Source organism: Sciurus vulgaris (assembly GCF_902686455.1).
Source record: "Sciurus vulgaris genome assembly, chromosome: 13".
Classification (NCBI taxonomy): domain Eukaryota; kingdom Metazoa; phylum Chordata; class Mammalia; order Rodentia; family Sciuridae; genus Sciurus; species Sciurus vulgaris.
Genome location: NC_136474.1, coordinates 57,465,714 through 57,491,701, shown reverse-complemented (window position 1 = coordinate 57,491,701; position 25,988 = coordinate 57,465,714). Strand labels below are relative to the sequence as shown.

At 39.2% G+C, this 25,988-nt stretch overlaps 2 protein-coding genes across 2 annotated transcripts in view; both read right to left on the bottom strand.

The window, feature by feature from the left end:
* The window catches only part of DSG2 (desmoglein 2), a 58,839-nt gene extending 46,861 nt beyond the window's left edge, over window positions 1-11,978 (bottom strand). Inside the window, exon 1 of the mRNA XM_079109319.1 lies at window positions 5,981-11,978. Within this exon, the coding sequence (XP_078965445.1) occupies window positions 5,981-6,025 (45 nt within the window). The 5' untranslated portion in view covers window positions 6,026-11,978. The remainder of the gene's footprint in view (window positions 1-5,980) is intronic.
* An 8,809-nt stretch (window positions 11,979-20,787) lies between these two features.
* DSG3 (desmoglein 3) overlaps window positions 20,788-25,988 on the bottom strand; it is a 29,349-nt gene continuing 24,148 nt past the window's right edge. The window contains exons 13-16 of the mRNA XM_079109322.1: window positions 25,782-25,921; window positions 25,411-25,474; window positions 24,070-24,317; window positions 20,788-22,686 (exon numbers count right to left, since the gene is read on the bottom strand). Of these exons, the coding sequence (XP_078965448.1) occupies window positions 22,072-22,686; window positions 24,070-24,317; window positions 25,411-25,474; window positions 25,782-25,921 (1,067 nt within the window). The 3' untranslated portion in view covers window positions 20,788-22,071. The remainder of the gene's footprint in view (window positions 22,687-24,069; window positions 24,318-25,410; window positions 25,475-25,781; window positions 25,922-25,988) is intronic.

Genomic DNA, 25,988 nt, shown 5'->3' with positions numbered 1-25,988 from the left:
AATCAAAAGTAGGCCTTTTGATATTTAGTATTTTCTATTCCTGATTTTCTTCTAATGGAAATGTTAGCAGTGGTTCTCACACTTGAGTGGCATTGGGTCACCTTGTTACCACACAGACTGCTGGGTCCCACCCCAGGGTTTCTGGCTCAGCAGGTCTTGGGTGGGGTCTAGGAATGTGTATTTCTAACAAGTTTCTGGGTAATTCAAATGTTGTTGGTCTCTCCAGGAAATCCCGTGTGTAAAATCAGACTAGCAAGGGAAAAGGAGGAAGAAGAGATCCTGGGTAATTCATAAACTGATAAAGAGCCCTTCAATACCAAGATGTGTGAAAAGAAATATTCTAAACCAGGAAATTCAGGAACTGGTAAGCCACTCCACCATCACAGGAAGAGCTCCCATTTAATAAGTATTAATCAACTGCTACAGGATTGCTTTAAATAAGTCTTTTCCTCATTTATCTTTTTAAATCTTTTCTTTAAGTTTTACTGATTCTTAACATACATCACTTTTAAAAAATCTTTCCATTTTATTGGTATGCATTTTCTTTAACAGTCACAAATGCTTTTAGAATCAGGCAAAATGTAAGTAAATCTGAAATGTACACTTCACATCAATTGATACACAGATATCATGGGCTATTTTCTTTCTTTCCTTCTTTCTTTTTACCTTTCTTTCTTCCTCTTCTGCAATATATTCATGAAAATTATACTAAAGAACAAAATGAAGAAAAACAATTCTTTCCCACACTCGGAAGTTTAAAAAAAAACAAAACTTCAGATTGTCCTTTATCACCATTAGATGGCACTGGTCGGTCAGAAGGCAAACTTCAGGAACCACCAGAAATTGACCCTGGCTTTAAGAGTGGACTAACAAAATAGAAAAAGTGAGAATCCAGGACTTCAGAGCATCTGGGTAATTCCCACAGGGTTTCCAGAATTCTATCTCTGGAGTTAGATAAATCTTGATTTAAATTTCTTCTTCTGTTTATCTTTAGAATGATTCCAACTTTCAATGAAACTAATATTCTAGTACAAAAAAGTCCCGAATTTATTGAAAATTAACTAGAAAACTACTATAATGGGATGTCAGGTAACAGCTCTGTATTGACAGTCTGGCATTTGGTGTCAGGTAAACTATTCTATTCAACTTCACTCACTGTTAACAATCACTAAATCCAGTGCCTGGTACACAGGGGATGCTCAGAAAAAGTCAAGTTCTCTTTCTTACATTCCTCTTCCCCCACTGTTAGTTCCCTGATGGTGGCAGGGGGTGGGTGGGAGGATGCAGATCATATACACCTAGACTATTGGGTATGCAGCAGAAGCACAGTCAGTCATTGCTGAATGTATGAAAGTCAAGCAAAAATTTAATAGTCAACCTATCTGGGCATTAAGTATTTCTTCTAAACAAGTGAAATTCAGATTATTATTCCAGTTTTTCAAACACAGAAAGACACTTTAGTGCATGTTTTTTAAAGACTATCTCTGTGTCCAGGGGATTTAGTTCGTTTACAGATAAGTGATACAAAGATCCTGCTGTAAAGAAGTTAACAGTTTAGTAGGAAAGTCTTCCCTTATTCAAGAGGGATACCCAAGACTCCCAGCGGATGCCTGAAACCTTCAATAGTATGGAACTGTATATGGACTAAGCTTTTTTCCCTATGTGTATATACTGATTGTAAAGTTTTAGTTTATTGATTAGGCACAGCAAGAGAGTAACAGCAACTAATAATGAAACAGAATAGTCACCATATGCTATGATAAAAGTTATTTAAACTATAAATTGTTTATAGCTGGAATTTTTCATGTAATTTATTTTGGATCACAGCTGATTGCAGGTAACAGAACTTCAGAAAGCAAAACCATGGATAAGAGGGCACACCTCTATACAGAAGTGGAAAACCTTAACCGTGTTGACAACAGCTACAAAAATAGTTCTGGGGAGCTCAGACAAGGCAGACCTTACTTTCTGCTGGTAGGGAGAAGGTGGCAACGGACTTGGCCTTGAATCTGTTTGTGCAGATGAGAAGGAAGGAAAATGCACAAATCAGAGACAGCATGCACTGGAACATGGAGATGTGAAGACAAAGAACAAGAGTGCATTTAGGCATTTGTCTATATGACAGTAGCAAGCAGAGCAGAGGGACAAGTTGTGTTAAGGATCCTTGTTGATCCTATAAGGGGTGGAGAGTCTGCCAGCTTCTCCATAGGGAATTTGTCACTAGTGCCTCTTAAAGATTTTTTTGACATGAACTATGGGGCAGCATGAAAGGCAGGAGATAATTCAAGGACTAAAATAAAATCCCAGGGGGGATGTAATGAGGACTACCACCAGGGGAGTGGCAGAAAGGTAGATGGGTGGAAGCAGGAGTCTTCATGGGGAAAATCTTGTCCTTGGCAATGTTCCTGCACACCAATGATAGAGGAGTGAGTCAGAGGGAGGAATGAGTTTTAAGTTTGAGTGGTTAGAAGGATGCGATCTCAGAGGACAGACTGTAAGAACAATAAGCTTAGGTGGCAGGGAAATTCTCTGGGTAGGGAAGAGACACTAGGCATTAGGTGGCGGGCAGAGAGGCTCAGTGATGCACAGTAGGCTGCTGGGGAGCCTGTCAACATTCACCCACATGGATCTGCACAGGACCTGCAGGTAGCACCCTCTCATCCCCCGCAACAGTTGCCACCTACTGTCTTCCAAGCCTCCCCCCTTCAGGTGAAAGGTCTCTCTGTCCATCTACTTCATATCCCTCCACTGTACTTGCTCAGAAAAACAGGGTGAGAACTGCTGTAGGTCCCTAGGAATGAAAGAAACCCCAGAAAACCGAGGAAGCAAAGGAAGGAGATACTGGCAAGAGGATCATAAGTTCAAAGCCAAGACATGATGATTAGCAGTGTGTGGGCTAGGTCCCTTGTCTAGTGTCTTTTTTTTTCTTAATTTTTTTTTTTTTTTTTTTAGTTGGAGATGGACCCAGTACCTTTATTTTTTCATTTTATGTGGTGCTGAGGATCGAACCCAGTGCCTCACACATGGTAGGCAAGCACTCTACCACTAAGCCAGAATCCCAGCCCTTGTCCAGTGTCTTAATGAGGATTTGGGGGGTTTATGAGGAATGCATCATTAAGATGAAACAGTGGGTACAAAAAATTAATGTAATTTAAAAAAAAAAATTGTGCTGCAAAGGACTTGAAAGCGTAGTGGGAGGGAAGTGTTTTACAAGTGAGGAGGTCTGAACTGTCTCATCTACTTTCACATTTACCCCTTCATTCCCCAGGCAGGGAGCAACTGCTTTGCTGGTGAGAATAATTTATGTAAAGGTGTAATTTTGATGTAAGTCCTAGATCTACCATTTGCCCCAGAGTAGGTGCTCAATAATTTTTCTTGAGTGAATGAACATATGAAGGCATAATCGACCACAGAGCTATATCCATTTTTAAAAAGGGAACCAAGTGCCAGGCATGGTGGTGCACACCTGTAATCCCAGCAACTTGGGAGGCTGAGGCGAGAGGATGGTGAGTTGAAAGCCAGCCTCAGCAACTTAGTTATTCCCTAAGCAACTCAGCGAGAACTTGTCTCTAAATAAAATATAAAAAAGGGCTGGGATGGGGGCTGGGGAGATAGCTCAAGTTGGTAGAGTGCTTACCTTGCAAGTAAAAGGTCCTGAGTTCAATCCCCAGCACCACACACACACACAAAAAAAATGGAAGCAGCAATGTGGCTTCTGGTTCCTGATCCCAGGAGAGGCAGCAGCTCCTAAATGGCTGGGTTCTGTTTTGTGGCCTTTGAAGTTGTAACTGACAGCTCAAACTGGGAAAAATTTCCTCAATCTTTCTAGACTTACAGAGTCAAATTAATATCCTGAGATAAATCTCTTTGTTAGCTTGTTAAATTGTGTTATCTGTGACTGAACTCTGACCCAACAGACTATAATTTATATCCTATCCTATAAAGAACCTATTGTTTTCTTTTCTTTTTTTATTTGCCCCAAACACTATGCTTTCAACTTCACATTGATATACCCATTATTCTTTGACAAAAAAAAAAAAAAAAAAAAAAAAAAAAAAAATTGAAATTTGTATCACAAATAATACTTTCTATAATGAACAGAATTCTGTTCCTCTCCAGTAGGCTATAGTCATTTTTGAAGGAAGAGTCTACCACTGCCCAATAAGGTAAAAATGTAAAGTTGCTGAAATGTAAAATTTGCCTACACTATTTATCTATTTATCTGAGTGTACAAACTGGCTTGCTTGATATACCATTTGAAGACTGAAAGTAATTTCTTTTCTTATATGGAGAGAATTTAATATTTAACTTTTGAGGTGGGCCAGGTGCTTTGTTAGTATTCTCCTTAGATAGGAAACATCTAAATGAGAGGATTGGGTTGTTCTGGAAGTCAAAACAAAGCCCAAAATGTGTCTTAGAAAAATGTCATTAAAAAAATGAACTTGAATTGAAAATTACCTCAGCAACATGAGCAAAACGAAATGAAACAGAGCGTGAAAATGAACGTGTGTGCCAAAAGTCTGGAGTTCCTAATTATCATGCGGGCTCAAGTGAAAGTTCATTGAAATGTCTGGACTGGAGTTAGTAATTTTTTTTTTCTCTTTTGCCTTAAAAGTCTATTTCCCTAAGATATATAAAGCTACACACATATATATTTTTTCTCCCTCTCCCTCCACAACTGCAGGATGGAAACTTACCTTTCGAAATTCAGAACTTTTAATTGAGTGAATGTACTTGCATTTTTTAGTTTTGATCATTATATCAGAAAACTAAGTATGATTTTGTATCTAATCTCTCTGAATATATATTTGTGAAATCTCTGGAAGATGAAGTCACACCTTTAATAGCACTGTACCTGTCACTTAACAAACCCCTATAAGCCAAATACTTTCCTTAGTTACGTGCAATCCTTCAACAAACAGAAAACTGAAAGTTTCACATCCCATTTGATCATAGAAACGAAATGTAAGAAATCTAGCTCTGGGTCTGAACGCTGTCTCTTGTGGTGGAAGACCTGTTCTTTAAATGGTCAACCTCTCCCAGTGACTGAGGCGGCAACGGAGGCTGAGGCAGGAGAATCGCGAGTTCAAAGTCAATCTCAGCAAATTTGCGGAGCCCCTAAGCAACTTAGACCCTGCTTCAAAATAAAAAGTAAAAAGGGTTGGGGAATAACTCAGTGGTACGCCCCTGGGCTCAACCCCCGGTACCAAAAAATAAAATAGGTAAATAACCTTTTGAAAACCCCATTTGATGGTGGTGGCTCTACACTTTTTCTGTAATCTTAAATAAGAAAAAAAAAAAAAAAAAAAAAAAAAGCCCCCAAATATTACGTTTATTTTCTTAAACACTAGGAAATCGTTTTAAAACACTGATTCTGTGAACATAAAGTCAAAATTAAAGCTAAATTTTTCTTTATGCGAGTGATTTTCTTAACAGCAATGCAGATTTAACAAAAAATTTAAGCGTTGTAAAACACATTTTAAAAAGTGACTAGTTTTAGCTCTTGTTCTGCACTCTTAACAATGCAGGTGTTTTCCTGGTTTCTCCAGTTCACTGACGTGTATCGCGGGCTGGAAAAACCAAGGACAGAACTTTTAAGGAACTTGGAAGAAGGCGCGGGGGCGGCTCCCAACCGCCTCCAGGATTCCGGTCGGAAAAAGACTCCAGACGCAGCCCCCTTCCCGCGTAAAGGTGCCCCCGCCCCAGCGCCCACTACACGCACAGATCGGTTAGGAAAGGACCCTAGGGCCTGAGCGCGGGGAACTCCGACCGGTTGCAACCGGAGGAGCGGTTTGCCGCAGTTCAGGTGGGCTCCGGCCGTAGCCGGTCCCGCCAGCCCGTCCCCACCTCTCGGGGAAAGCAGCAGCGCCAGGCAGGCGGGTCCTTCCCAGGCGGAAGCGGGCAGGTCCGGGCTCGAGTCTGGCGCCAGCCAGTGCGCTTCCCGACTGCCGGGCTCCGCGTCTCGGCTCGCTGCACTTACCAGGAGAAGCAGCAACACGCACGGGCGCCCTGGGCTCCGCGCCATCGCGCCCTCGCTCCGCCGCGCCCTGGCCTCGGGCCGCTCGCTGCACCACACCGCCCGCTCCCCGGCGCCCCGCGACCAGGCTCCGACTCCTCCCGGGTCCCGGCGCTCCCTTCACGCCCCGAGGCCGCTTCTGCGTCCTCTGCTGCCGCGGCCTCCCAGTCCCTGCCCAGAGGCGCGGTCCCAGGTGTGGCCCTCCCGAGAAAATGGAGCCGGAGGCCCGCGCTCGCAGCCCGCGCGGAGGTGGGATGTGCGCCGAGGAGGGAGGTGCAGGGCAGACTCCCGCCCCCGTCTCACACGCACCTGGGACCGTGACGTCCCCGGGCTGGGGACTTTGAGTGGCAAGCCCCGCCCCACCGTTCACTTTCCTGATCCCCTCCTCCTCGGGAATGACCAGGAGCGGAGAGCTTCCCGGTCATTCGCGGCCCCAGCTCAAGGGCAAACTGGCTTAGCGGAGCGGAGACCCGTAGGGGTGCCGTGATCGCAACCGAACGCTAGAGACCTGGCCCCCACTACTTCTGAAAGATTCGGCGCTTGGTGAAAGTGCTTTGGGCCCAGATCGCAGATGGCTAGAAGAGACTGGTGACGTGGGGGACCCGCGTGCTTATGGCAGCAGCAGCCGACGAGTGTGGGGCCCGCTCTTAGGAGCAGAACTCCAGGTGGCATTCTCCGCAAAGGCTTCTTTCTTCTTTACTGTGGCCCCTTCATTGCTTCCAACAGGTTTGCGGCTTATCAGCCTTGGGAAGAAACAGTTATTAGAAAAATCACAGGAGGTTAAAGTGGAGGATTCTTTGATCCTTTGATGTAGACTAGGAGAAAACTCGAGGGCATTAGGGGAAATGTACACTCTTTGATTTACAAATTCGCCTTCGTAGATCGCACCTTTCATAAGAGTCCCTCCCCAAGACTTACTGTCTTGTGACCTAGGCAGTGCTCTCTGTGCCTCAGTTTTCAGATCTGTCAAATGTGGTTAATGACGTTCAACACATAGGGCTGTTATACGAACTAAATCAGAAGATCTCTGTGAAGCATTCTGCAGTGTCTAGCTACTTAAGGGTGCTATTAATGATAGTTGTTAAAATGATAACTATTATTGCAAGGATAAAAGGTTAAATTGAACTCTTCTTGCAAAGCAGAGATTGTTCGGGCTCCAAACACTGGAATCAGCCTCAGATCAGGAAACTTCAAAGTTAAAGGTTAACTATTGATATTAAGGTAGTGGAAGAATCAATGTAAGAATAGAGGGGTGATTGGAGACTAGAAAGATCCGTTTGCATTATGTTTAGCTAAAATAGCAGAGTTCCTTGTAGTTACAAGTACCTTCTTTTCTTCCCCTTTTTCTTCTACCCTTGGCTCCCCAATTCCAATCTTGCCAGTCATCAAGGTCCAGTATGATTACAATGTACTTAGTAGTCCCTTTCTTTCCCATTCCCCAAGGACCATGCTCTTTGAGCTGAGAGACACATTGTTTCCTGTTTAACTGCTGCTTGACTCCTCAGTTTTTAAATGTGGTTGGTGAATTAATTCCCCAACTAATTCAGCATCTAGGGAGGGTTTCTGCTTAGCTCCCCGCTCTACTTCCTATGCCTACAACAGTGCTCTGCACCCTGGGAGACTCTCAACCACTCTGCTTACACAGTTGAATCAGGAGGGAAGAATGTCTTTTAGCTTCCACTTCTTTTATATGAACTAGATGTGGAAGGTAGCAAACACTGGTGATAATTCGCACTTCCCATCATGTTAGGCAAACTCCTAATTACAGAAGGCAGGCTTTACCAAAACACATTCACCAATCATCTCAGGAAGCAATATATCAGTCCTGTTTATTGTTAGAGCTCTTGGAGTTGAGACCTGTAGATATGTTATTTATGCCTCGTTTTCAAGACTGTGGTTTCTGTTTAGTAATGAGGATAATTTTGACTTTGAGAGTGAGAAATAGTACAATTTTTGTTTCTGTCAGATTATTCAACATCCCTTGGAGACTGTCAGTTTCAAGGTAGTATTCCTTCTGTAAGACATTTATCCCAAGGCATTGAGAGTAGATACTAAATTCAATGCCATAGTATGTCATTCTTGAATTAGTTCCACTTTGAAAATGTCAAAGCTATGACTTAGTAAGTTGAGGGGATTTGTTGAAAATCAGAGGATGCATAGCTAGCTCTCTAGCCCCTGACTTCTTTAAGTTGGAATGATAGTAAATCTATTTCATATATCTCTGTGTACACACACACACACACACACACACACACACACACACACACAAAGTGGCTATTACTAATGAAGCACTAGTGATTGCTTTAAAAGAAATAGAAGTGTTAATAGGATGTGAAACATTTAACTTATAGGTCCCTGCCCCTCAAATTAGTTGAACATTATGGCAAATACATTTTTTATTAAGATTTTTATAATACATTAGTTCAAAACATATTATGTGCAAATAATTATTTAATACCTAGATATATTCAAAATATCTACCTGTGTTAATGTTTTCCAAAATGCTTTACTGCATGTATGTAGGTCAGAAGAATCTTCAAGTGACTGTCTCATTAGAATCTCCTCTTTAATGTTATCTAAAACAAAAAAAAATTTAAAGATTTCAGAAGCACCTATAAAAATTAACATTTCTTTTCCATTCTCACTGCCTCCTTATTCCCAAAATATTCCAGAATCAAAAATATTTTTATAAATTGGTATTTCTTGGCTAAAATTCTACACTGACTACTTATTTCTAGTGAAAATCCCAATGAGTATTTTCTTAATTTTTAAAATTTGTTCTAATTTGTTGTACATGACAGTAGAATGCATTTATACATTTTGTTAGATCATACATAAATGGCGTGTAATCTCTCATTTTTCTTATTATACATATTATAGGATCACATCAGTCATGTAGTTATATATGCACATGAGTATTTTTTTAGAATTAATGTTTGAAAGGTGAGAGTTAAATCTGGCCTCTACCCTATTAAAATGCCATATAAGCAGATCACAGCAATATATAGATGTTATAAAAGCAAGATTATTGGGGTCAGGAGGCTTTGTCTCACAACAGTGGTTAATAAAGGGTGCCCGGAGCTAGGATGTACCTCAATGTTAGAACACCTGCCAAGCATACACAAGGTCCTTGGGTTCAAATCCCCAGCACCTCATAAGTAAATAAATAAACAAAGGGCAAAAAAGACACAGAACAAACCACGAAATACTCCAAGTAATGTGAGAAGGACAACAAAAAGAGCAATCTGGTTTGGGTTTAGTTTCACTCACTTATTTGACATTTAGTTTACCCTGGTTTAACAGACATTTTATTTGCATTGCATTTCTTTACGTTTACTTTCCTAAATGTAAAGAAAATGTAATTGTTCCAAAGAAACAAAAGTAGATACTTACAAAACAATACAACTGCAGTGGTGAAACTGTGCAGGTTGCGGAAAGTCCCTAACTCACAATTGCAACCCGTGGATTAGAATAGGTTTCTTGGGGCTGTTGTGGTGAGCTGATTCTTGAAGTATGTGTGCTTGTGAGTGAGACATTGAACTTTCTAGGGCAGAGTAATTCAAAGCATAGATGCTATTGGTGAAGAGTCATGGTCTCAGCGTTCTTATCACAATAATACAAATAGGGAATTCAGAAGCAAAAGCTTTCCTTTTGGTGAAAATATATTGAATTTGAGATATTAAAAGAGTATTCAATTAGAAAAATCTAGCAAGCAGTTTGAAATGAGGACACAATTGAAAATAGATTTGGGAAGCAGAAATAATAATCTAATTTTGTTCTGATCTCTCTGGCCATCCTGAATTCATTTCTTATCCTCTGCCTGCTCATAAAATGCTTGTTTTTTGAGTTTTCCTTTCATTATTTTCTTCTTACTTGATTGTATGCATAATTCCACAGCCATTTCTATTGTGCAAACCCATCACATTTTCCCTCCTAAAATTCAAACTTGGGACATCACCATTTGGAGATTTCATGGAAACCTCAAATGGTCATGATAATTTTGTAGGAATATCCATCCACCTCAACTGCATAGTTTCCCATTCTTTTACCACCCTCCAGAGCAAACTTCCTAACTCAATCAATGGCGTCCTTGTCAACTTGATCACCTGAGCCAGGACCCTGGGTGTCATGATCAATTCTCTTTTTCCCATACCTTCTGTATTAAATCACTTCTTCAGTTCTCTGGAACGTTGTTCAAAATGATTCGTACAACTGGTGTATAACAGTGGTTTATGGTTATTTCATTCAGATCTATGCCACCCATTTCTCTTTCTCAAGATCGTTAATTCCATGAGAGCAGAGGCCACATGATATTCATGGTAGGCTCAGCCCCTAGTATCCAGAATGTACTACATGATCAATAAAGATTTGTTGAACCAAGCCCATATACCAGAAGGTGTTAACTATAAGTGAAAAAGAAGCATTCTTAGGAAAGGTGTTTGGATATCCACCTTGGATGAATTAATAGTGGATCTAGCCAGTAAAACTTATGCACATGTTGATTTGAGTATGTATGTTTTCCCCAACAACACTGCAGCCTAGAAGTGAAATAGATTAGTAGATTACGGGTGTGAGTCAGGGTTACAGAATGACCTGTCTGATAATGAAGAGGTGTGAGTGTTCAGGATATACATGGAATTGAGTGTAGCCAGGAGGGCAAGGAACAGGGAAAAGATGGGCCAATTGAAGACAAAGAGCTTATTACCCTGAGAGTGGAGAATTGGGAAACGTTTATCCTTCCCCCGAATCCTGGAGAAGGAGCCAGGGTCTGAAGCCATGGAAGCCAAGGTGTGAATGCCACCATAGGAGTTAGAATCTTGAAATTCTAGTGAACTCTCCAGTTGGAGGGACCAAGAGCCATCTCAGCCTCAGGTGATGAGAGAGGACCATTGGCAGACTGGGAAAGGGGGTAAGGTCTAAAAACTTGATGGGGAAAAACTCTGTTGCCTTTTTAAGTTAGAACTTACTGAGTAATAAAGCCAGCTGACTCCAAGCCCTCTGGCCTAGCACAGAGAAGCCAGCACATCATAATGAACAGTCACCACACTCAGGGGGCAGAATTATCACCCCAGAGAGCACAACTACAGACAATAACAACCCAAAGAGTGAGATAGTCCCAGTTCAGTGAGTCACAGCGTCTCCCTGGGCAATTCCCTACATGCTCTTCCTTGTGAGTCAGTATGTGAGGACCTACTACTTCCGATGCAATGCCCCCAAGTTGAAATATCTTAAGGAAATTGTTCACATTGTTCATGAAGTAGAGAAGAATGAGGGAAGATGCAAAAGTTGCAAAACAGGATTCGGTGCAGTGGAGAAAGCAAAATAGTCTATCCTTGGACCTAAGTAGAATGCTGAGCGCATCTTAAGAGATTTTTGTTGTTGTTCTTTTGTTTTTGAAATAAGTTACACTGGTGTTTGAATGTGATCAGAATATAAAAATGCTGGATTGAGGCATATACAAAATGGGCACCTGCCCGGGAAGTCCCAGCTACACCTCTGATATTCCTCGAGATTGCCACTCCCTCCCACAGAGTAATGCCTGAAACTTTAGCTGAAGGCTCCCTTGGCTGTTCGGGCATGTTACTGGGAGGGTGATCTGTTAATCCATTACCTGCTATTTACATCCTAGTCTGACATAACAACTACACAGTGCATGCTGTACCTCGGGGTCTTTGTGCTTATTGTCCCTTTTCTCTACAGGGAAATGTACAAAGTGTATGCATGACTTTCTCCCCTACAATGTTACCCTTGCAATGAAACCCTTCCCTGATCGATGATTTTAAAATTGTAGTGACTCAGATGCCCAGAGGCCTTCTTTTCCCTTCCCTGTTTTATGTTTCTTCTTGATGCACTGCATTCTAAAAGATGGTGTGTTCTCTTGCTATTCTGATTGCCATTCCCTAGATTGCAAACTTCCTGACTGGCTGGTATTTTCCTCTGTGAACTGCTTTGTCTCCCGCACATTAAAAAATGACCTAATTCATCCAGTAAATATTGGTTGAATGTATGAATACCTTTGCAATGTTATTTTGGAGAGGGAAAAGGAGAGGGATTAGGGGGGGGGATAATGAAGACAAAGGGCAGAACAAGAGAACACTAAATTCTTGGAAGGATATGGGTAACTGTCACCAATTTGGGGAGGAAGTTCAGTGTGAGACTTGGTTCACTGTGGGCAAAACTCCCCCACTTGTCAAGGGAAGGCCTTGCTAAGACTGGCCTGAGTTGGGTGAAGTTGGAGGAGCACAGAGGCCAGGAGAGAGCATTTCTGTGCTCTGTTCTACGACTTTGTTCCTTGCAGAGGGAACAAAGTGAGAAAACAAACAACACAGAAAACCCCCTTTCCCTCTGGAGATGAACAAGCAGGCATTCATTACAGGAGTGTGACACTTTGGAATGTTGATGCTTTTTTTTTCCTACTTGTGATAAATCCATGGCTTTGGTTTTGCCCTAGAATTTGTTTATGGGAATCCTTGGAAAGATAAGGCTCTGGCAGTGGTGAGCAAAGAGAGGAGGGAGTTCTTGGTTGCTAACAGCAGCCCTGGACTGGAATCTGTCAGCAGCATGACAGGGCTTGAAGGGTTTTACAGGCAGGCATGATGGTGTTTATCCAGAGTGTCAGACAGAAACCACTGCGGGACCCGATGTGACTAATGAGCCCAGGCAGATGCGCAGGAAGAAACTCTCAGCAGACAGAGAAAGCAGAACCCCAAACAAGTAAACAAAAAAACCTACCTTCACTGTTTTCTTGGTTGTTTCCTTCATTTGTCCTCAAATGACATTCTTATGTGTAACCCAAAAGCAAAAGAGAAGCAGAACATTAGCTTTGGAGAGAAAAACCTAAAAGTAAAACCGTGGGTTGAAACATCATTTCAAAATGTCCTGGGATGATAATTAGACATGCTTTAGTAGAGAGGTACAGACTCAAAAATACATGATTTCCATTTTCAAGGAAAAACAATGATTCAAAAAAAAATTAATAGAGTTGTTTGCATTTACTTTAAAAGTTAGTCTTTTTGGTGGTGTTTTAAAAATTTCAGTACCATCCCTGTTGATATAGTAATTTGTTAATAATAAAGTTCTAAAATTTGTGAATGGCTTAGTTAGTGAAAATGAGTGGAGCACATTAGAGGTGATTCAGTAGTGACACTACGGGCTGGGGAGGGTGTGGCTCCATGGTGGACTGCTGGCCTTGGATGTGCAAGGTCTTGGGTTTGAACTCTAGCACTGCATAAGAATAAAAAAATGGTGTTACTCATTTGCATTCTGATACCACCTTGGGTGGATCAAGGAGGTAGATTCCATTAGGGAATGAGAAAGGATCCTCAGTGTGAGCTTGTCCATGGGAGGGTATGAGCTTGTGAAAGTCCTGTCACACATGTGCTGGAAAAGTATCAGGAGCCACTACTTTGGAGGCTATGCTTACAGGAGCTGCAGTAACTACAATATTGTTATTCTTGAATTTAAAGTAGATATTATGAATAGCAAATTGTTTCTATGTAGTAACTTCACTTTTGCAGCAAAATTAATTGAAAACCTCATAACAGGATAAATAATAATTTAATCAATGCAGTCACATCAATACACATCTGGCAAATTGGAAAGTAGAAGGAGCCTTTCAGATATTGTAAGAGAAGAGAACGAAAATTGTCTTTAGTGTCTAGCATTTCAGGAAGGTATTGGTTTCTAAATCTATTTTGTTTGGATTGGAAGCTTTTTTTTTTTTTTTTTGGTGTTTTTCTCGTTCTCAAAGTTTTATCAGATAGAAATATGTTCAAACATCAAGCAAAATGGAAGCAAAAGTTTGCAACAAAGGAAACAAAGGGAAAAATTGCTGTGAATAATTTAGATTCAGTGATCAGTGACTCTTACCAGCTTGTCTGAAGATATTGTAGTTAAATATTTTCTATATAAATCAAAACATTTGTAATGTACCTTACTGTATGCATTGAAAGCTGGCCTGTCATTCAGCTAGACAACTTTGTGAATTTACTACAAGATTTCCAACCCCTCCATCCAACTGGTGTCACCTTCTTGAAACATCTACTGAAATAATATCAGAATAACATTAGACCTTTGGAGTGAGTCACACCCCTTTCATGCAGAATCAGCTACAATAAAGGTAAGTTAGTCAACAAAGACTTCTTGTGACTAATTTCCCTATGGGTGTGAAAGAGGAGAAGTCTATCATATTTCTTTCTTAGCTTTGGGATTAGAACTTCATCTGAAGTAATCAGTAAATCTCATATAACAATTTGACGAGTTAAGCTGATCAGTATTACAGGGAAGACTTAGAGCTAAACAAAGTTAAATCTACATGAAACTTCATGTGAAGAATTGCTCTGTGGTTGACAAAAGTGCCAGGTGACTCTTCATTGTTTGGTATCATGAGAGAATGAGTCTATATTCTAGAATTCCCAATAACTGGAATCTTGAGAACGGATTATAGATATGGAAAGGGTATATAGTTCCTTGCTCTTCATATCTTTGATTTTCACTTTAGAAGTATGAGTAAACCATCTAAAATCACTCCCCTCCACCAAAAAAAAAAATTGTTATTCACACAGAGCTGGTCCAACAGTAGAAAGTGTCTGTTCCCCAAATTTCCTACCTATGGCTTAATGATAATGAAATATCACTTTGTTTCCTGAGGTAATATATTTGAAGTATTAGAGACACATACTCCAACAAGGAGGAACAAAGTGCTTTCTGTGATTTATACCTTACTGTGAATTACTTTCTCAAATAATTTAAAAAATTATCTACTAGTTATGGTCAGATATTTAGAGGAAGCAGGAGGTAGTGAATATGAAGCCAGTAGGTATAGCGAATGCTAAAAACAATGCAAAAATAAAGAAAAAATTAATTTCTGTTCATTTTAGTTTAGATCAACTAGATTTTGCAAATAAAACTCTTTTTCCACCTGGACAGCAGCCTGGCACCATAAATCATGCAGAAATTGAAACGTGGCCATGTTTTCATGTAGTTAATCACTCTCCTACTAACATTATCTAAAATATATATCCTACAGGAGGTTGAGTCAATTAGCATAATTCTTTACTTGCTAATTTTCAAATAACTATTTTTTCCCCCGAATCCACTTGGCTGCCCTGTGTACTTGGCAGAAATGACATAATGAGAACTTTGAGGGAAAGGAGGCTTCTGTTTTGCTCATTGCCATGATGTCAGCAGAATGCAATAAAATAAACAACTTACACTACCATCTTGTCACACTTAAATGATGTATACCAAACAAGATAATGTTGTCTTCCCTTTTGAAGTCTAAAGGCTCTTTTCCAAGGAAGCTCAGCTGAAAAGTTGCAATCATCTGGTGAATTCTGATTGGTTTGGATATCCATCTAAAATTAGATATGAATTAATTGATCTCTATCTGACTATGCATTCATAGGAACTTCTACTGCACAGTAGACTAGATGAGACGAGTGTGCTAGCTAAGGTGAAAAGATAAATAGAAAAGAATATCATGGTGGCATTTGGAGTAGCAGAAGAGAATTAACCTAGCTAACTTTTTTTTTTTTTTTTTTTTTTTTTTTTTTTTTTGTACTAGGGATTGAACTCAGGGGTACTCAACCACTGAGTCACATCCCAGCCCTATTTTTTATTTTTATTTTTTTAGAGACAGGGTCTCACTGAATTGCTTAGTGCCTCACTTTTGCTGAGGCTAGCTTTGAACTCATGATCCTCTTGCCTCAGCCTCCCGAGCTACTGGGTTTACAGGTGTGTGCCACTGTGCCCAGCATTAACCTAGCTTCTTAAATGTGCCATTGATCAACCTCAGTCTGAGGTTTCCCAGCCTCTGAGCAACTTTATGAAATGAAGGTGGTTTTGGTAGTTCTTATGTCAAAACTCTCAACTGTGAATTTATTTTGAAGATTTAAAGTATAGAATTAAAAACAAGAAAAACAACTATTTCCAAAATATATTCCTGTAACTTTACAGAAAATCCATGAGATAGACTGTTATAATCTCCATAATAATAGACCAGACAGGTTTGGAGAGACTGAACAACTTGTTCAAAACCATAACTAGTTAAGTGATGAAGTTGGGATTAGAATTTAAGAACTGTTAATTTTATAACTTAGAACACACAAAAGACAAAACAGAACAAAAACATTTTCAAGTTTACCTCTTGCTAATCATTAAAATATAGAGGTTTTTTTTTTTTTTTTTTTTTTTGATTGAATAGTAGATGGAATGAGATTTAAAATTTTGTCCTTTTTTTTTGGCCTGACAACTCATCATTTCTTATATCCAGAAACATCTCCTGACTTGTTCCGTTAGCGGAGAGATCCTTTTGTAGCCATAGTTGGCAAAGGTAGCAGTCACATGCACTGACTTGTTAGAGGCCCTGAGAAACTACTCTATGGAGTAGAAGTTCTATTATCCTCTTCATAGCATAAGCCTTCATCATTGGTTTTAGTCTTTAAAAGGAATATATCATATATCAGCACAAAAGAGGACATTCCCAGGATCCAAGAGGGTATAGGTAGAAAGAGGGGCATATCAGAAAATCAACTTGGAGCCAGGCATGGTGGCTCATGCCTGTAATCCCAGTGGCTTAGGAGGTAGAGAGGAGAATCACAAGTTCAAGACCAATCTCAGCAATTCAGCAAGGCCTGAGCAACTTACTGAGATCCTGTCTCAAAATAAAAAATATTAAAAGGGCTGGGGACTCAGTGGTAAAGTGCACCTGGGTTCAATCTTAGTAGCCCCCAAATTATTAATTTTTAAAAAAGAAAATCAACTTGGGTATCAGTTCACAGTCATCAAATAGCTTCTGAGGAAAATTATGTAGCAATTTCTAGTAGCCAAGAGGAAGAGGGAAGATGTAGAAAAGGAAAAACTGTTAGAACTTACTAGACTGAGAATGGATTACACATTTTAATGATCAACAGTTGGGGATGTCTGCCCTGCTTGAGAGTGAAGTCTGCTCAAAATGCCCTCCTCATTAAGCCTTACCTCAAGAAGGCTAGGTGGAAACTCTAGGTTGTTATTACCTTTTGATTCACAAAACTAGAGAACAGACTCATTACTTTCAAAAACTTTATATCCACAGCACAGTAAACATTAGCACATTTTTTTGGTTGGGGGGTACTGGGGATTGAATTCAGGGGCATTCGACCACTGAGCCACATCTTCAGCCCTATTTCATGTTTTATTTAGAGACAGGGTCTCACTGAATTGCTTAGTGCCTCACTTTTGCTGAGGCTGGCTTTGAACCCTGGATCCTCCTGCCTCAGCTTCCCAAAGCAAATGTTTTTGATAGTGGAAAGACACTATGGCCACATCAAGCTATGAGGTTACGTGAGGCAGATAGGGGTGTATGTGCGCGAGCACTCGTGGACGCCTGTGCTTTGCCTTAGAAGTTGGACTATATAAATCTTATATCAATACTAGACAGTTTGGACATGGGGAGATGTGACTGAAGTCAATTACACATTTTGTGTTTAAATATTTATTTATGGCTCAGTAACCTTGCCTCCTTACCAGAATGAAAACCATGTCAATATGCCATTTAAAAATTTAGAAAATTGTTCCATTCTTTACTGCCTTATTTAAAAATAAGTTCTCTGCACTCCTCTTTGATTCTCAACACAAATACTTCTGCCTCCTGTGGAAATGATACACACAATATGTGAATATCAGTGGTTTGTTTATGTTATCATTACTTTGTGCTCTGTATTTTCACATAAGATTCATGGTTTGCTAAGTTAATAGTGATGAATTCAGCCCATTGAAAATATCAGAAATGTTGAGGCATAAAACTTAAAATACTTTGATCCCATGTGCTTCAGTGGAATAACAGTGAAAAAGGAGAAGTCCTGAAGGAGTAAGAAAATAATCCTAGTTGTTTAAATATGTCTTTTTCTGCAAATCATGGAAATGCTGTGCTGGAAGGACCCAGTTAAGGCTATAATTTCTATATCTAGACACATTTCACACTACCTCTTCTAGTGTGTTAATAGCTATCCAAATACTTCTTAAAAGTTTACTGGAAAAGATTCTTTGACTTCAGGTAGCTTATTTCAGTTCTTATAGCATCCAGAGGAGTCAGAATTGTAATTTAAGTTCATCTTAAATACTTGGTTCTTTTACTTAAACTCTTTGGCATTTATTACATGCAGAAGAAAATGGGTCCTTTTCCCCTGAAAAATAATGCCATGTATGCCTCAAAATAGCAGCAAATCATGTATTAACATATCTCTATCTCTGTAGCTATCTTTCATCTTCATTTTTTTCTCTAAATATTTTCCTATATCACCCTGCTTCTTTAATCTTTGGAATTAATCTCTAGGTTTCTAATCTTTTTAATAATTTTTATTGTTTTCTGTTGTGTTCTTTCTAATTTTGTATGTGCTACGTAAGTCTCAGAATGGACATTGAACTGATTATTCTGAGAGTAATAATTGTTTCTATTGTCGAGTGACCACAGATACACTTTGATATGTGTGTCATTTTATTGTGCAACCTGGAGAAGATTGCTTTGCTTCTCTGAGTCTCTGTTTCTGTGACCATCTTCTCGGGTGGACTGTTAAGAGTTAAATTGGAGGGTAGAGCTCCCCTGGCTCTCTGGGAACCTCACCAATGTCTCTTTTCTTTCCTGTTCTGGTAACTACATCCAATTGGATGTCTTGTTGTTTAAGACATGATTCCCTTTGACTTTCAATCACATCTTCATTGTGTCTAGATTTTGTTTCACATTTGTTAAAAAAAAAAAAAAGTCAATCTATATAAAAAGAAGGAATGGAAGTAAAGACACCAACCAGAGAATGGCAAATGTCTTGATGGTGGAGGGAATCTCAGCCCACTCTGGACAAGGCGAAGAAGTCTCAGTATTCCTCATGGAAAACACATGGATTCTGGCACCTGGAATTTAAATAATTGTTTGTCTTCTTTTCTTATCAGTTATCCCTCTTCCACAAAACCATCTCAGACTATGCTATTGAACAAGTGTTAAACCATATGATTTCGGATTCAGAATTCCTCTAATAGGCCTGGTAATGCATATGAGAAAATGGGCTGCCAAGAACAAGAAGGCTCCTAAGTTTTTACTTACTTCTTAATTGTTGTTTGCATCGAAACTTGTCAGTTTCATGTGCTTCTTTTATATGGTTATGTGATCTTTGAGGATGTAGTCTCCAAATTATGATAAACCAATTTTGCCATTTTTATTCCGTGAACTTTCTGTGAATAGAAGCTGATAATATTTTTGGACTTTACCTATGTAACTTTCACTTTTCCAGAAACCATTTGGAACACTGAGGTAAGCCAAACACCATTCTTCACCCAATATTCACTTTAATTTCTGCTGTTTTCCTCTAGAGCCTGGGTCCAGGCCTCACTGTTCAGATTTAAGAAGGAGGAATGTCAGCTAGAAGCAAGTTCTGAAGTTCTGAAGAAACTTATTTGTGTGGCATTCCTTTGGAGACATAAGGGCACAAGAGCTTATCAAAATACGAATCCCATACTGGGGTAGATGGTGCTCACCAGTGCTTTGGCACAGCGCTCCATCCAGGTAGACTGGAAGCATTACCTCCCCTTTATTCCAGATGTGTCTCTGAGTCTTCTTAGAATTCACAACTTTTGCCTAGGAGAGTATTCCAAGGAACCAAATAAACATAAATGAGTGAAACCATCTAGTTAATAGTATGTCTGCCCTGACCTTATCCAGCACCTCATCCACCCAGAATGATCCTAAGCCCCAAGATACTTCCCGCCTGTACGGGAGGATGCAGAAAAGCTATCAGCTGGAAAAAAAAAAAAAAAAAAAAAGTAAAATACTGTTGAAAATTCATATGCAAGCCACTTTTACATCACATTCCTTAACAACTATTCATTATGGAGAATTCATCTTTTACCAAATGGTTAAGGAAGTACTCATATATTTATTGCCAGTTTTATTATAACAATGGTACACTGCTTATGTGTAATATATACTGTTTAAAATATATAATACATTGAGTCATAAAACAGTTCAAAATTTTTTTCTGTTTAAAACAACTTTTATTTTTGGTGAAAATAATGCAGATTCATTATACAGAAAATAAAAGTTTAGGTCATCCAAAAGACCAATAAATTTTTTTAAAAAATTAACAATAATTAATTTCAATTTTTTCCTTAATAACCTTTACTACCATGACCTGGATTCCTCTGCCTTTTTATAATGCAGTCAAGTTTTTGCTTCATATGTTGGAGTTTAAGAGGCAAAATTAAAAATGCTTTGAGGATCCTGAATATGACTTTGAGCTTTAAAGAAGAGTTATTATTGCTAATTTAACCCTTAGGCATGAACAGAGTCACAAGTCAATGTGCGTGCTCTTAACCCCAGAGTCAGCTTCCACGGGGAAGCAAGAAGCCCTAAGAGCAGGGTAACTTCTCAACTCTCAGCAGGATGCTCCACAGGGTCTTGCACCTCTCACTTCAAGACCAGCTCAGTAAAAGCCTCCGTGCAGCAGCAGCCTCCATGGAGAGGCTTAGGTTGCCTGCACTTCTGCTTCTGGTCTGCTCTAGCACTGACCTTCCTGGTGGTCATGGTGCCAAGGAGAGGGATGAGCAATAGGAATAGCAGCATTTAGGGGGTAGCTTTACCGTGGGTATTCTCAGACTGTACCCCTTCTAGTTTAAAACATAAACATTTGGTTAGTTTTCAGGGCATCTGGACAAAGATATTTAGGTTTTATTATGACAAAAAAAAAAAAAAAACAGGAAAATTAACTGTATTATATATATATATATATATATATATATATACACACACACTTGGAAATAATGGAGTTAAACAATGACATTGTAAAGACTCAGTTAAAACAAAAATGTTGGGAAGCAGGTGAGGTAGGGTGTTCTCTGTGGACTAAAGGGTGAATATCTTGAATGACTAGAAATGACTGGAAGAACAGCATTACCACTAGGATAACATGCATGACATATATTCTAAACTTTCTCTCACCTAACGTTGCTATAGTCAAGCATTAAATTGCTGTAGCAGTTAAATTTAGAAGTGATGGTTAACAAATAGTTTACACCATTTCCCTTTTTAACTTGAAATGCACTTCTTCAATCATTTTCCTGAAATTCTGCTTATAATACATATTCACAAATTTCACCTTGTGTTATTCTAGTTCATAACCCCTTTGGCTTATAAGAAAAGCTGTGTTTTGTATTTCCACAAAGTCTATAGACACTGTTAACATAACATCACTATGTGTCATATGTAAATTATACCAACCCAGTGACACTTTTTAAAAAAGGACCCATTTTTAAAGACTTCTCAGAATTTACTACTGAGAAGTGTTTAGGAGGGAGTTCAATATAAAGTATTTTTTGATAGATTCTTTCAAAGTGATTAAGATACACAAAATATTATTTACACTGTACTAGAATTCTTAAACATTCTATGATGTTTCTATTTCAAATTCGTCTTAGTGTGAGCATACATGGAATTTGTAGATGGAGCAAGTTGAATGCATAAGCCCACAGCCCTTAGCTTGAGCAAAAGATGCACACTAATGGTTTCCCAGCACCAAGAAGACAGAAAAAACTCAACTGCAATTACTTCTTTTATTCTAAGCAGTTTAAAATGCTTTAGCAAATACCTTTCTGTTCTTAAATCATTAGTAATAAGGTTCTTATGTCATTATTAATGATACAAGAAAAGGCAACAGAGACAAGATTGAGGACTCTTGACTCCAAGTGCTCATCCACTCAACCACATTTCATTTTAAAGTGATAAACACTTTCCTTTGGCACTGAAAGCATAGAGGTTTAAAAATGTTTATGAAAATTTTCTACCCAATTTGATAATAAGACTTTTGAAAAACATAAATGTTTACTATAATTTGAAAAATACTCCAGAATTAGGAGTGCTGACACATTCAGTTTGAGATGTGAACCAGAATATTTAAATTATAACCATGGTCAGTTTAGGAGAGTATCCAATAAGTGCCAGATTTATGCAATGCAGTGAGCTTTGCTGCTATTTTAAGTAATTTGGTCCAAATACTCAGATTCTGTCTGGATGTTATTCTGGTTTGTGCTGATCATAGGTGGGAGCAAGGATCTTCTGTACAGAGCATATTGCGTGACCCTCGTAGCTCTGTTGGAACAGCTGTGTTACCAGGAACACTGGAAAGGGGACAAATCACCCTTTCTGTCACTATTACATTTTGTGTGAGAAGTGGATCAAAGACTGCAGTGGTGGGTTGCACAAAGGAACCAGAAGCAGAGTAAGTCTCTGTTACCAAGTAGTTACCATGCTGCAGAGGATCAGGGATGGAAATAGCTGGTTGGAAAGACCCAGAAGCCGACCAAGCAGGAGCCCCTTGGCTACCAGACAGAGTCTGGCCCCTGTCAGATCCTGGCTGCTGGACTTCCATGGTGCGACCACAGGGGTCAGTAGCAGAACCCGTGTCTTTAGTGCGTGGCTGGGCTTGTTTGGCTTCCTCATCAATACCAAGGCTTATCTCTGCAAGTTTTTTAAATTTGGGGCCGAGTGAGTCCAAGAAACTGTCGTCTAGGTCATCAGCAATAAAACTGCAACAACCCAGGGAACCCACAGGAGAACCAGGGGCGTCATCCACGCCTTCGTCATCATAGATCAACAAACAGTCACTTGCTTCCTGGGTGTCTTCTTCCTCTGCACAGGCAAATGCTTTCTAAATATGGAGGAAAAAAAAAAAAAAAAGACTTAAAAAAAGAATTTTAAAAAAGATTTTTGAACAGCCTAAAACTGTTCAGAGAACACTAGTTTTGATTACACATGCCCAAATTCCATAATCCATAGAAGGAAAGAAATGTTTTTATATTAACCATCTTGTTATAGAAATTATCTGGGATTTGGATAATACCAGGGTTGACATTCCATCAACATTGAGTCTAGCTTGGGCTTATGTTTTAGTTCTCGATTTTAGAGGCCCTGGCATAGATTTAGGTCTACATAGCAGATCTGTATGATATCTGGAGGTCATCACTGGGCTTCCAGTGAGGGCTTTGTGGATGCTTGTCTGTGTTGAGGTGGTGGCAGTGGAGGTCTCCCACTGTGCACAGAGATAGGTTCACCCTGACAGGTGCACAGATTCTACAGTTCTTGCAGGAGCCTGGCTTGTGCATAGGGTCCACACTACATCTTGAAATACCCTTAAGGGTCCTCATCCTACATAAGCACTGCCAGTCTGCCAGTCTTTACTTCAAATAAAGTGTTAGTTTCCATCTGTTCCGACACTAAGTCAGACTCTATCACTTACCAGTACTGGTATCAAAAATCCAGGGTAGGTTCCATCTAAACAGGTCTCTTGTCCCACTAGTCTATGGTCACCAAACAAGAGGTAAGCAACCTACCTCCTGAAGTCCTCTCTTTTCCAACAAACACCCTTATCCCTTTTCTGATGGTGCTTCCAGATACTTCATTCTTCCCACTATGGATCTTCAATCCCATCCCTTCCTCCCCTTTTACTTTTAGGTCATTAATTCAGTGGTTGTTCAACCCTTTTGGCCATGGACTTCTCTGAAGAAATATAAAGAGTACTTTCACTCTCAGGAAAATATGTCTCAATATGTCTTTGTGGGATAGAAAATAAAACTAAACTGCTTTGTAATCTTAAAGAGAATGTTGGCATTCCCAAAATGCAGGAGATTTTTGCTCTCACTTGTCTTTCCAGTTGGGGAAGGAGGAACCACTCGCCATATTTTCTTGGTTTTTGTCTGTCTCCTCACTCTTCTTGACTGGCGACCCAAGTTATCTGTGTTATTTTGGTAAAATGAAACCAATTTTTTCGGTTTGTTTTTACATTTTAACATGCTGTAAAAAGAAGGAATTACAGAACTGGAGTTGTAGCTCAGTGGTAGAGCACTTGCCTAGCAGGAGTGAGGCATGAGGTTTGATCCTCAGCACCACTTAAAAATGAAATAAAAATAAAGATCCTTCAACAACTAAAGAACTTTTTAAAAAATGAAGAAACTAACACAACCAAAATATATAATCAAGTAAAATCTGATGTCAATAAGATTTTAAAAAGCCACAAAATTTGTCATCCATTTACCTGAGAAAAGTAGGAATCTAGGAAATTCATGTTTATGGTCCCATCAGCGTAGTCCTTATTGGTTCCTCCAGTGGAATGTCTTGTCCTCATTGTTCCTGACTGCCCAGAGGAATAGGCACCAAGTCCAGAGGCTGCTCCAAACCCCATGGCAGCTCCGGATCCTGTAGCTGCTCCAAGCTTGGTGGTCATTTCCATTCCTGAAGCTCCTTCCACCACTGTGCCCCCAGCATATGTATTTGTACAAACTTCTAAAAATAGGGGAGAAAATTCCTTGATGTCTCATGCTGTGAATTGTATTTTTTAAAAAGCGATTTCTTATGTCCACGAGCCATTGCTATGTAAAGCAATTATGTGGGAGAAAATACAATTATGTGATTAGAGACTCTAAGAACTCCCCAGAGTGTGTTATGGACAGTAACAGAAGAGGGGACATTAGCAGATGAAAAGGTTGAAAAGATCCTAATTAAAAAGTGTACAGAGGAAATAGATTTTTGATGATAATGACTAGAAGTAGAAAAATAAAAACAAAATATTTAGTACACAATCATGAAAAGCTTCTAAGGAAGTGCTTGTTTTCTCATGAAAAAAAAAAAAAAGTAATTGTGCAGTTACATTGGCTCAGTATGGAACCCAAAGAGGAAATATATATTATGTAATCATGTAAATAGTAGATGCTAATTTGGCATCTTGGTGCCTAAAGAAATTTAATGCATTATGATTATTCTGCCTGATGACTTTACATCATGATTTAATGGGTTATTTTTTCTGTGAATTTTGAATATAGTTCTTGCTATGTTGATAATGGGGGAAGCAGGTAAGGATTAGAGCAGCCAACAAAAGCAGTTACATATTTAGGGAAATGTCATGCGGATTGTATACGCTGGACATTTTTAAAACAACCTATTGCTAATATGGAAGAAAGAAAAATTTTACTAGTAGGCCTCAGATCTTATTTTCCTTTAATTTACAGTGTAGTTATGGAATTGAGATAATATGAATAAAGTAGTCACTTGATAAAAACAAATTCAGTTTTATGATAACAAAACTGTCATGTTACATTAAGACTGAATGTTAGAATTAGTAATTGGACTCAAATCAGTATAGTGTTGGTTTGGGGGAAGGAAAAGGGAAACAAGATCGAGGAAGTGCACATAGTATGCTTTAATGACAAATATGACTGCAATTAAGAACAGACAAGTTGGACTGTGGTTACATAAATGTTGGTTATATTTACATTAACATACACAAATGAAGAAAATAATTTTGAATGCATCTCATATTTTAAAATCTTTCTCATTTAACCCACTGTTGCTATCAAATAGACATTTGATGTATACTCACCAGAACTTTCCATGAAATCTGCTCCATTGGCTGTTATAGGTGGCACACAGATATTTGTGATTTCCTGCAAATCATGTTCAAAACATAAATACATTTAACAGTGAAGCAGACTTTAGAGCAATATAGATGAAATGTGGTCCTTTGTTAATGATAACATTATATGAGTCCCAAATCCTTTTGGGAGTAACCATTTTTAGGATCTGACATCTAAAGAGCTAAAATCCTAATTGACTCTTTCCATTACATTGGTGACTCACAACTGGGGTCAAGAAATCTCATTTTTAAACTCCTCTACCCTCTTTTCCTATATCAATATGAATACTTTTTTCTCTATGTGATTATGATAAATATTTTACAAATGGAACCCTTACCTTGTCCTCAGGTTGTGCTCCTTCGATTCCCCACTGATGAATTGTTCCTTCAGAACCATCAGGAACTGGGATAAAACCACCTGTCCCCCCTCCAATGGGACTTGTCCCACAGGAACAGGTCAGCAGCAGAAGGGGGGCCACTAGTGAAAAACAAGATAAAATATGGGAACATTTGCATCAGTTAAAAACTATTTGACACGATAATTG